Source organism: Carettochelys insculpta, chromosome 2 (genome assembly GCF_033958435.1).
Source record: "Carettochelys insculpta isolate YL-2023 chromosome 2, ASM3395843v1, whole genome shotgun sequence".
NCBI lineage: Eukaryota > Metazoa > Chordata > Testudines > Carettochelyidae > Carettochelys > Carettochelys insculpta.
Window position 1 is genome coordinate 181,495,998 of NC_134138.1, and position 12,485 is coordinate 181,508,482.

The 12,485-nt window shown below is 41.6% G+C and overlaps 2 protein-coding genes across 2 annotated transcripts in view; one reads left to right on the plus strand and one right to left on the minus strand.

The window, feature by feature from the left end:
* Positions 1-5,100, minus strand: part of STK17A (serine/threonine kinase 17a) — a 47,856-nt gene extending 42,756 nt beyond the window's left edge. Inside the window, exon 1 of the mRNA XM_074988071.1 lies at positions 4,844-5,100. Within this exon, the coding sequence (XP_074844172.1) occupies positions 4,844-5,025 (182 nt within the window). The 5' untranslated portion in view covers positions 5,026-5,100. The remainder of the gene's footprint in view (positions 1-4,843) is intronic.
* The window catches only part of COA1 (cytochrome c oxidase assembly factor 1), a 210,530-nt gene that overhangs the window by 126,234 nt on the left and 71,811 nt on the right, over positions 1-12,485 (plus strand). The gene's annotated exons all lie outside the window — the stretch shown is intronic.

The window sequence follows — 12,485 nt, forward strand, 5'->3', positions numbered from 1 at the left end:
CATCCATAATTTTTAGTGGAATTTTTTTTTTTTTTTGCAAAGAATATTCTAAAAGTTTGCAAACATCTTCTATTTTTAAATAATTGTCAAACAGCACCTTTAGTATTGGCCACTCAGGGCCTCAAATAAAAACTGACCAATATGCACAGCACCCTGAAATAGACTCCAAAGCATGCTTGGAATGGATGTTGGAAGGAAAGGGAGGAGGGAAAAAAAACCCCAAAGGATATGCAGGAAAGAGTATGATGTGAACATGGAAAAGATCAGAAGGCTGCACATTCTAAAGAGCTAAGTAATTTACGCACAACACTTCTTTTTAAAAATGTCAGAGCATGTTAAATTTTCAGTCAATTAAGTAAAAAGTACTCTCAAGTTTAAATTCCAACCATGGACCACAACTTTTCTTGGAGAGTCAGTGGAAAGGAATCTCAACTACATTAAAAATGAAGACTCATAACACTGACAAATCTGAATGCCACGTTTACAATATGAAGTATTGCAACAAACTAATTTCCAACAGTAAGATGATGTTGCTCCTTTACAGCAGCAAGCGAAGATCGGTTCTTTCTGTGAACAACCTACCATAGCCAAATGGCATGTGTGCCAGACTCCAAAACCAATTAAATAAATAAGACTTTCACTGGCTCTGGATCTAACCCTTCAATAGCATGTAATTTTAATATCCTATAAAGAGTTGTAATCTTCATGATTTAAATACAAACTGATGGAGTCACAATTTGTATAATCTCAGTACGTAATTTTCCTCAAATTACCACAGACCCAATACACTTACAATTTAGTACATGCTGAATTCTTGACCAAAGTCACAATTCATCACTCTCTCAAAAAGCAAGATACCGTAATGATTTCATGAAGCTGCTCTGAAATGCACACAAAAGCAATTTTGCAAGTGAAGTGAAAGTCTAATATAAATATTGGTGTCCTTAGAGTCACCAAAACACAATTCCCAAAGCAGTAAAATAACACACAGTGTGCGCCACATATATATGGCACAGTCAAGCTAGAGGCCTGATGAACCACTTAATAAAAGGATCACATTACACAGCAGTTTAGACTGTTTACAAATAATTATTAGCTATACAAGACTGAGAAACCCACACAGATTTTTAAAGTTTACACCTATAATTACAGGTATTATAATTTCTAAGTGCAGAAATTGCCTTTTTAATTTGGATTCTCCTCATTTGCCTTTTCTTCAAAGACCTACTTTGAATTTTTAATAGGGAACTTTTGAAAAAGCAAACTAACTTGCTGCTGAATATACATTAATAAGGGAACAAACCAAGAAAGAGCGATAAGTCAGGGCACTATGTGATTAAGAGAGGAGTTACTGTAATTAACTTTAAAAGGAAAGAGATGGGGAAAATAAATAACTTACTGATTAAGATTTAAAAAAAAATCTGACATCTACCTCCAACATGACAATATTTAAAAGGAAACTATTTGTCTACTGTTCATGTTTTATCACACAATCTTCAAAATAAAAGTCTTACTGCAGACTGAAAATGATTTTCTCCGAAATGACAAATAATTAACAACCCAAAGTCACTTCTTCACACTACCACCATTAGCATTATTTAAATTGGCACACATCCTAGTTTATAGAAAAGAAACAAAAAAGTCTAAGTAATTGCAAATGAAGCAAGAATGCTTTACATCATATGTTTACCCACACTTCGGGTTGTCATGGGTTCTGCTAGGGAGCAGCAGAAAATCTGACACTACTTTAAGTAATCTTTTCACAAAGGAATCTGAAAAACCTTCTGTCACTACTGTGGATGCAGTATTAATAGTGACTTCTATGAACATATTCCTCTTTTAGAAAGCTTAAAAAGAAATTGTCTGAAAGGAACGGAACTGCATAAAATTAGCTATAGAATTAATTCATGACAAGTACTATTTGTCTGGAGTGCATTTCCTCCCACTCCACGCTTTTTCATTTGTTACAGGCAATAGAAAAGACCTTTTTTTAAGCAAGAAGGTTTTAATGGCAGAATTTCCTTTCAAGTGAGAAGTCCAACTGCCAGCAAATTCTTTCCCCATTCCTATCTCTGTCCCTGAGATCCCTAGTGTCTATCCCTGACCTGTGACATTGGTACGAAGCTGGTCTCAAGTAACTGATGCCTAAGACACACTGCTTTTTGTGTTCCAGTTATATGTTCTTATTACTGGAAAAAAACATAAGTAATCAGTATCACTGACCAAGAACTCAAAACATTAAGATCAGAGGGGTAGCCACGTTAGTCTGTAGCTTCACATATAAGCCCAAGGTTGCAAATTCAATCCTTGAGGGGGCCATGGAGGGATCTAGGACAAATAGATTTTAAAACAAAAATAATAAAATAATAAAAAAAAAGGGGGGGGGAGATGGTGCTTGGTTTTGCCAAGAGGGCAGGGGACTGGACTTGATGACCTCCTGAGGTCCCCTTCAGTTCTATGAGATGTGTATCTCCATAAGCAACCCTGTAGATGAAGTGGGTTTTACCTGCAAAAGCTCATGACTGAATAAATGTGTCAGTCTCTAAGGTGCTACGGGACTACCTGTTACCTGTGAAACATTAAGATAGCTTAAGTTCATTATAAAGCTGGGTGCTATCATGATACAGTAGACTAGCTATGCACCAATCTACAGAAACTAAGCCACTCCACACTGGACAGGGAAAGATGGAAGGAAATAGTGAGAGAGGAGGCATCAGACACCAAGGGGCACTGAGCCCATGGTGGCTGTTGATGATGATGATGATGATTACGAACATCAAAGGAAGGGAAGCAGTCCTTGTAATGAGTGAGATAATTGTTGTCTTTGTTCATGCCAAGTGTTAATGTGACGAATTTGAATATGAACCCCAGTTCACAAATCTCTCTACCTAACGTATTTTTAAAGTCTCTTTGTTGTAGGACACGTTCTCAGGTATTTAACAGAACGGCCCACTCCATCCAAGTATTCACTGACCGGCTTATATGTATTGAGATTCCTGATATTAATGCACAATGTGCTAGTATGCACTGAAACCCCTCTGGTGTAGACTAATGTACTTGATACATAAGCCTGAAGATGCCACTTAACTCGAACTGGGTGTGGATGGCAGTCAGATTAGGGACAAAACTTAGTTATATATCTTGAGGTAACAATACAGTGAATACAAGACATAAATGTACCCATAATTTAAAGTAAAAGCTTGTTGCATGCTAGTGTAATTTTATAAAAACAAAAGCTGTCATTATCATTCCAATCAAAGGAATACAAAGATCTGTAGGGAGTTTTTAATAAAATCTGCAATGCAGATCTAGATCCTCGTTCAACTTAAGTAAATGTGTTTTCAATAGTCTTAAAGTGTTAAGAATTTGTCTAACTCAACAATACCTACATTTGAATTGTACTTACAATCTCTGCGTTGAGCAAGACAGAACAAAAACAGGAAATACAGTAGGGTCACAACAGTCGCAAGGGTTGAGTTTTGAGAACCCTCAGGAATGTTGAATTTTGTGAATATCATTTCACGAATATCATTTTCTCTCATTTCACCCTGGCTGCGGGAGTGGAACTTGGTGGGCTCCTGGGCAACAGTGAGGGATGAAGGAGGAGCCCAGCAACGGGGCCGTGGGGAGTTGGTCGGTGGCTGTGCTGTGCCCCCAGCTAGAGGCAGGGTCAGGCGCACAGCTCTTCATAGGCCAGGTTGGGGCTGGCAGCCAACAATGAGGTGTGGGGCATGTCAGTGCTGCTGTGGCTGCTGGAGTGGGACCCCCACCTGAAGCGACAGCCAGTACTGGGCTTTCGGTGGACCCAAAACGGAAGGGCCGGGCGAGACACCTTCCTCTGCCAGTAACACAAAGGGGAGTTCGACATCTATGGATAAGTAAATTTACTAATGTTAAACTCATGAATGTCGCAACTTTGCTGTAAATCTTTTGGTAAGTCTTCCTGAACTAGTCATCTTATTCCAGCACGTGCCGCATTTGATTAGCATATGACTACAGTATGACCCAGTAACTGAAAAATAATCTTTTGAAACATGTAAGTCTAATGCATTCTCTCTTTAAAAACAGTGATTAAAATCTAGCCATTTCAAGGGCTTTTACACAGAAGTCAACAACTACGCTTGCTCCTGCTTTGTGACTTCAGACTCCTATTCTATTTCCTCCCCCCACAGAAAATGTTTCCCTTCTGTTTGTTGTGCAAGAGACCCAAGCAAACAAAAGGGATTACTGACTACCAGTGGGACAAATGTGTCACTGACAAAACAGCGCTGTCCACTGCTAGCCAACGACATCAAGAGAAAGTAAATTTTCTTTCCAATCTCGCTCAGTCCCAGTAAGCCGACAGGACCGTCTCTGACGGGGAGAGCTGTCAGACACAAGCCTGGTGTTGAACAGGGAGCATCTCCAAGTTCAACCCGCAAGTGCACGCGGCGGAGGCCGGTCACAAGGAGAGCTGAGGCACGACCCAGGAGTCACTCTCCCGAACCGAAGTCATAACCCGTGACAGTCTCTCTCAGGCGTGGTGAAAAATCTCCTGCTGGGGAGAACAACGTAACCGAAAAGCAGCGTCGCCGCCCTGCGCCGAGCACGGGTTGCCCCTCCGCCCCCCGAGTCTTCCCGCTCTTGTCGGCCTGCATCGCATCCCGTCTCGTGGCAGCAATGCTCCCCCCGGAAGCGTTTTGCCTGGGCTCCGCTTTGGGGCAAACGGGAGCAGCCGGGGGCACAGACGGCGCCTCGCTCTTGTCTACGCCGCCGGGGCCAGGCCAGGCAGGGACACCGCTCCGGAGAGACACAGCACCTGAGTCCCGCCCCCGGGCCCGTCTCACCCCGAGGCGCCGCTTACCTGCCGAGCTCCCTGCCTGGGCTGAGGCTGTAGCGCTCGTGGAAGGGCTCGGTGCGGATGGCGGTGCGGATCTCACTGAGGAAGCCGCCCCGCCGGCGGCCCCAGCCACAGGGAAGAGGTGGCGACTGCTGCGCTCGGCTCCCGCGGCAGCGGCTCGGCGGGGGCTTCTCCTCGGGGCTCATGGCGAGATGAGGTGAGCGCAGCCCTCGCGTCTCTTGCTGCGCACACACGACCACTCAGTCGGCTCTGCAGGCAGATCGCCCGGCCTCGCGCCGCTCTGAGAGGAAAGGGCGGAGCCTGGCTGCGCCTCACCTTGGCCGCTGGGGGCGTGGCTGCCGCGCCGGCAAGAAAGCGGCGGGGCTGAAGAGGCGGTTAGCGGCGCCATCTGGCGGACCTGGCGCGCGCTGCGGGGGCAGCGGGAGTGCGCGCGCCCCCGCCCCCGCCCCCGGGCACTCGTCTGGGGCTCGCCTGCGCGTGAGACGCCAATGGCAAACGTGCGTGTGGGGCTCTTCGGCTCCTGGCCAGCTGCCTGTGGAGCTCGCAGCAGTCCTCGCACGTGCGGCCCTCAGTGGGGGCAGCGGCCCCGGTGAGGGCCACTGTGGCTAATGGCACGTGTGGAAAGATCTTGGCCTCAGCCCCTACACTGATTGCAGCATCACGAGGCCGGAAACTAAGTGTACGGGCTGATAGAATCATAGAAGAGTAGGACTGGAAGGGACATCTAGAGGCCATTGAGTCCAGCCTCCTACCCTCATGGCAGGACCAAGCATTTTCTAGACCATCCCTGAAAGCCATCTATCTAACCTCTTCTTAAATAGCTCCAGTGATGGAGATTCTACCACCTCCCTTGGCAATTCGTTCCAGTGTTTGATCACCCTGACAGTTAGGAACTTTTTCCTAATGTCCAACCTGAACCTCCCCTGCTGCAATTTCAGTCCGTTGCCTCTTGTTCTATCCTCAGAGGCAAGGAAGAACAAGTTCCCTCCCTCTGCCTTATGACATCCTTTTAGATACCTGAAAACTGCTATCATGTCACCCCTCAATCTTCTCTTTTCCAAATTAAACAAGCCCAATTCTTTCAGCCTTTCTTCATAGGTCATGTTCTCTACACCTTTGATCATTCTCATTGCTCTCCTCTGGACCCTCTCCAGTTTCTCCACATCCTTCCTGAACTGCGGTGCCCAGAACTGGACACAATACTCCAGCTGAGGCCTAACCAGCGCAGAGTAGAGCGGGAGAATGACTTCTCGTGTCTTGTTCATGACACACCTGTTAATGCATCCTAGAATCATGTTTGCCTTTTTCGCAACAGCATCACACTGTTGACTCATATTTAGCTTGTGGTCCACTATAACCCCCAGATCCCTTTCTTCTTCTGACATGTTCACCTTGGTGGTTGCTGAGGAGGGTTCGAAGACACAAAGCCTAGAAGTCCCTCCCCCCAGGTCCAGCAGAGCACCAAATACTGCAAGGCTGGTGAGAAAATGAAAGCAGGCTAGAGACACTCAAAATGCTGCTCCACACTGAACACGGCAGACGGGGTCAGGTATCGGAGGGGTAGCCGTGTTTAGTGTGGATCTGTAACAGCAGCGAAGGGTCCTGTGGCACGTTATAGACTAACCAAAAAGTTTTGAGCATGAGCTTTCGTGAGCATAGACTCACTTCATCAGATCCTCTATAACGTGTCACAGGACCCTTCATTGCTGTTGCAGACGGGGTGTAGCTCTAGGGCAGCGGTTCCCAACGTTTGCCACAGTTTGACCTGGGCAGCAGGGCTATCGCAATCAGCCTTCTGTTGGTGGAGGGATAGTCTCCAGGGACATAAAGTGGATTTAGCTAACAGGAGTATGTGCTCCAGCTGAAACAGAAGGGGACCAGCCATTTTAAAAACATTAGAATAATGGAAAGACTTCCATATGCTGGAGCTGTGTCTACACTAGCAAGTTCTTTTGGAAAATCAGGCCCCTTTTTGAAAGAACACAGAGCAGCCACATGCCAAATGTGCTCTTTTGATTCTAACTCTAAGAATGAAGCGCTTCTTCCAGAAGCCCTCTTCCACTCCCATCTCAAGAAAAGCACCTCCTTTCAAAAGCTTCTTTTGAAAAAAGCATGTGTAGACACACCATGGGCCCTTTTTTTCAAAAGAGCAGTCCTCATGGTGCTGGAGTTTTTGATCTTTCGATCTGCCTTTTTGTGTGTGGATGTGCTCTTTTGACAAGATCTTCTGGAAGATCATCTTTGGAAAGATTGCTGTAGTGTAGATGCAGCCTGAGTGACTGATATTACTACTGTTTAGAAAAATGTGATACAGGTATACCAACCTGTCTGGACAGACAATTTGAGTGCTTCTATTTAGCCTTAAAATAGAAGGACAAGAATCTATCTAACTATATTGAAAGGCTATATGTTAAAAGAAATATTAATGTTAAATAATTTTTCCTCACTACACAATGCATAATTAACTAGACACAGTCACACAGCATTGAAAGGCAGTCGTGTGTCATTGAAATGAAGAATTTAACAGGCTTTTATAAAAGGATTACATATTGATATGGATAACAGGAACATATATAGTAAAAATATAGGGGATATGACCCTTCTTCCATTCATTAGCCAATCACTGATTTCTGAGATTAGGCAAATACTTTCCCTATGACCAGGTTAGTCCATAGTCATTCATTATGGATTCATTATGGATTTCTTGCACTTTCCTGTGAATCTTTTTGGTTACTGAATATAGTAGGATACTATAGAAGAACTATTGGCTCATTTGGAAAAAGAATTTCTATTCATCTAAATACGTTCTAACTTGTTAAGGCAGTCCCAGTTCACTGTCTAGTTACATGGTGATTTGAGTTTTCTCCTAGAGAGAAGTGTAGCTGTCTAGTGGGTAAGAAATAGAGTATGATTGGATAATGATGATGATGGAGTATGATAAAGTTAGAGGAATTGTCATTTTTATCCTGCCTAACAGCCCCTAAGTTCTATAGTTTTGCTTTAAGCATATTTTGAAGAAAACCCTTCTATGACCACCATTTAAAATAGATCATGCTAAAGCATTTGTCTCTAGTAAATGCACAGGCATACCCTTTGCTACTGCCTGGCAATATCCAGAGCCTGCTGCTGAAAAAATTAATGAAGTAATGGCCTCACATATTGGAATGGATTCTAAGTCATAGAATCGTAGGGCTGGAAGGGACCTCTAGAGGTCATTGAGTCCAGCCCCCTGCTTCAAGCAGGATCAACTCCAACTAAGTCATCCAGCCAGGACTTTGTCAAGCTGGGACTTAAAAACCTAGTCATCCAAACATTGATCAATGAAGAGTCAAGGTTAAGTGAAACAGATAACTGAGTACCTTCTGCAAATTCCAAGTCAATTAAATATTTTTAAAATAAACTACAATACATATATATAATAACAGAAGAGCAACAGAAATCATAGCTGTGTTATAGACAGTTTCGGTGCACATCTTACACAGAATTTTAAACAACAGGACTTATGTGGGACTTAATTGGTGTCGCATAAGACTTGTGCTGGCCATCCTCAGAGGGCTGAATTATAAACTTATTGGGCATAGCTTCATCTATTTACAAGCTAGCCAATAGCTGTATTAACATTGATCAGTTATTGCAGACTGAGAAACTAATTGTATGATTTCCCTCTCGGTTTTTTTTTTTTTTTTTGCCTGTTAGTCTTTGGCCACATACAATTTAGAGGTGAGCTCTTCTTATGCTTAATTACACTCAGGGAGTATGATAGCATCATTTTGCTAATATTGTTAGTGTCTTGTGGTTCAATGTTTTTTTCCTTTCAGCATAGAATGTTCTAGGAATTAATTCTTTTTTTGTGATGTGCTTGACCTACAAGCTGTAGAACATGAGTTGGAATGGAAGATAATGCCTTTTGGGCTTTGTTGAGGAGAATGTCCTTTTTTATTTATGTCTGCATGCACTGAAGTGAAAGCCTGTTTTCAGTTCTGCCCTTAAGAAGTGGATCAAGCAATGTTGTACAGGAACATAGCATTTACTTGACTAGATCAAACCATTAGTCCATCCAGTCTGGCAGGCTAGTTCTTCAAAGGAGAGAATGCTCCTCTTTCTAGCACTGAACACCACTGAACAGTGTTTGAAAAAAATAATTCCTTTTCTGGCCAATGTGGCGATCAGTTTATATCTGAAGTATATTTGTGTATCATTTATTCTAGCACATATAACTCATCATGTTATTCAGATGTTAATAAAATTCATTCATTAATCTAGTGATAGTACAGTATGTAACATTAGATGTTTTCTGGAACTTTAAATTCTACAACCTGACTACTTGCTGTATGCATGTGTTTTCTTTGAATTCTTCTAAATTCATATAGTATCTTTTTTCCTAACCTGAGGTACCTCAGCCATGTACTTTTGAATTCATCTTGTCAAAATGTAGGGCCTTGTTTTTAAAGGTGCAAGTTCCAAAGCTCCCATTGAATTGACCATCTCTGAAAATCAGTGTTTGTTGTTGTTGAAATTAAGTTGTTTCAGTAGTCTGAGGACAGCAGAGAAACTCATTTTCTTATCAGCTGCAACTGTAGCAATTTCTTCAGTCTTCACGTTCACTTTGCAGTTTAAACAAAGACCTACAGATCCATTAAGTGGCAGCACTAGGCACATATTTACATCATTATTGCCAGCTTACTACTGTTTGACCTGGGTGAAAGCTTTTATCTAAACTGCCACTCATTTGGCAGAGTATTTGAACTAGATAATTTGTGGAACAGGTAGGTGACTAAGCTCTCTGTAGGAAGATCTACAAACATTCTTTCCTGGGACTCTTCCTGCAGCAAATTGCTATTTTGCTGCAGATGTTGCCCAGAATCTGCATGCTGCAAGTAAATGCAACAAAATTGTTTTAATTGTTTGTCCTAAATATGTGTTAATAAAGAGCTGAGCATGGTTAAACAGTCTCAAAGGGTTAGCTGTGTTAGTTTGTAGATCTGATTCACAAATAACAAGCAATCCTGTAGCGTCTTAAAATCAAACAAATTTATTAGATCATGCACTTTCGTGTGTAAAATCCACATTTTCAGATGACTGGAGTACACAGTTAGAATACAGGGTTTATATAGTGGTAGGCTAGTGAAGGGGTGAATGAAGAAGGAAAAGAAGGGGGTTACATATCACTAGTAGGACCAGTAAATGAAGTGATTTAAGTAAAGTAGGATTGTTGCATTCCTGAGAAGATCAAAAGTAGGGAAATTACCCCTATAATGCATCATATAATCACAGAACTTGTCCAATTTTGAGGAGTAAAGGGACTTTGAAGTTGCCCCAGCACTTCGAAGTACCGGTGGGTGAGTCACGGCTAGATGCGTGCCGGTACTTCGAAGTTTAAAACTTCAAAGTTCCCGTGGGGGTAAATTTGCTTAATGAAGTGCTGCGTATGCACTGCAGCACTTCATTAGTAAACTCGCAACACCCTAATTACCATCCTTCCTTTGAAGGAAGGTGGTAGTGTAGACAAGCCCATAGAATACTAGGACTGGAAGGGACCTTGAGTTGAGATCTCTGTTAAGGCCTAACTTAAATGTGTTGGTTTTGTAAATGATTTACAATTCAGATGTCTCCCTCTGTAATCATGTGGTAAAATTTTTTTTGTAGAGAATGGCTACTTTTAAATCCTTTATTGAATGTCCAGGGAGGTTAAAGTGTTCCCCCATAGATTTATGTGTATTCCAATTCATGTGGCAGCAATGCCTGTCTGTTATATACATTGGATGAACTGGACAGTCTCTGTGCCAAAGGGTAAAAAAAGTGATCCAACATCAGGCTCATGACCTAATATATTTGTAATTTTTTAAGATGCTACAGGTCTGCTTGTTATTTATGGTTAAATAGGGCCATATATAAAAGTAATTATACTATCTTAATACAAAGGAAGTTCTTGGCATATCCCTTTATAGTACAAAATAGAATGGAAATTTTTTTTTAATCTTCTAAAATGCTTTCCATATAGCTTTTATTTATTTTAAGTCTCAAAACACCTCTCTTTAAAATTTTAATTACGTAACTCAATGTCCAAATAGTATCAAACCTATATTCTTCATATTCTGCATTTGATGAAGTGGTTTCCAGCCCAGAGAAGTTTGTACCCAACTAAATTTGTTAGTCTTTAAGGTGCAGCAGGACTCCTCATTGTTTTTTTCTGAAAGAGGCTAACATGGCCACCGCTCTGAAACTTACTCTGCATCATCTAAGTTGATGGCTGGAGGACTTAGCAAAAAATTTGTAAATGACAACACTATTTGGAAATTAGGGGAGGGCATGATGCCTCTCTTCAACATCAAATATTGAGCACAGGTAGAGGCAGGATGCCGGATTCAATAGAGTGCTGGTTTGATCAAGTAAAGAGAATCTTATGGTCCTAGAGGTAAATTGATTTCATCACCACTTATAAGGCTTCTTTTCAAAAGAGGAAGTGGACTGGTCAGAAGAAGTCTATTTTTTTCAGTGCTTGTCCTCAGCAGTATTTTAGAAATACAAACACACTACCAAGCAGTGTTTCCTATAAGCTGAACGCTTGGGCTGCCACCCAGGAGAGATTCAGATGCCACCAAGCTGATTAGCAGAGCACCCACAGCCACACAGTGAGCAGCATGTGTTTATATTAGTGCTGAATATCTGCATATGCCTTGGTGCACATAACAACATTTATTCTGCCCAGTGATGGAAAAAAATAGTGGGGAACACTGCTAAGAAGTTATGGAGTTGTCAGCAAAAGATTGTATAAGATACACTAAAATCAAATCACAGTTTATACCCACAATCTCACATATGATTCCAATGCTGCCACTCCTGAATTCCTGAAAAGCTGTTATCCAATTATGATGGTTTTACAAAGCATGCTCCTTAGCTAAATTTGAACTAGTTTAGCTAGAAATTGGTGGTGAATGTAAGGCTTTGAAAACTGATAAAATAAGCAAAAGAAGGTCATCCTTCAGACTTGATCCAGCATTCCAAAGAGTAGTTTGAAGCAAAATTAAATATGAAATTAAAAAATTAAAATTATTTGTACTAGCAATTCTCAAATTATGAGCTACAGACCATTCTTTAAGTAGGCTGAATTAATGTGCTCCAAAACAGTGTACAATTAAAAATTTTTTTTTCATAGCCTCTGCCTCTTTTCATTAGCGGGATCACTTTGCTGGCCATCAAACTACTCATACAAGAGCTTGCAAAAGCAGTGGTTTTCACATAATAAAGATAAAAGGTCAAGGTATATCTACAGAGTGCTTGCTTTTCACAAAAACAGAAGAGTGATTTTTTTTTTGTTGGCACTAAGAATTTTCTCGCAGAGCTCTAGTGGCTTAAAACTATAAAACCTCAGATAAAAATTTCTGCAGTTTAATCTCTCCTACAAGCTGTTATCATCTGAAATCCCAAAACATCAATAATTTGCAAATATCACTGAAGGCTATTTGTGGACTTGATGGTCTCTCTCTGAAGACTTATGTTATTTGTTATATTTAAATTAAATGAGTTGTCACACAATACCATGGGCCTGATTTTCATTTACATTGTGACAAGAGCAATGTACAGACCTTTGTAGAAGACACTCAGGACCCATGTTTTTCAGAAAGAATAAAGTGCCATTTGTTTC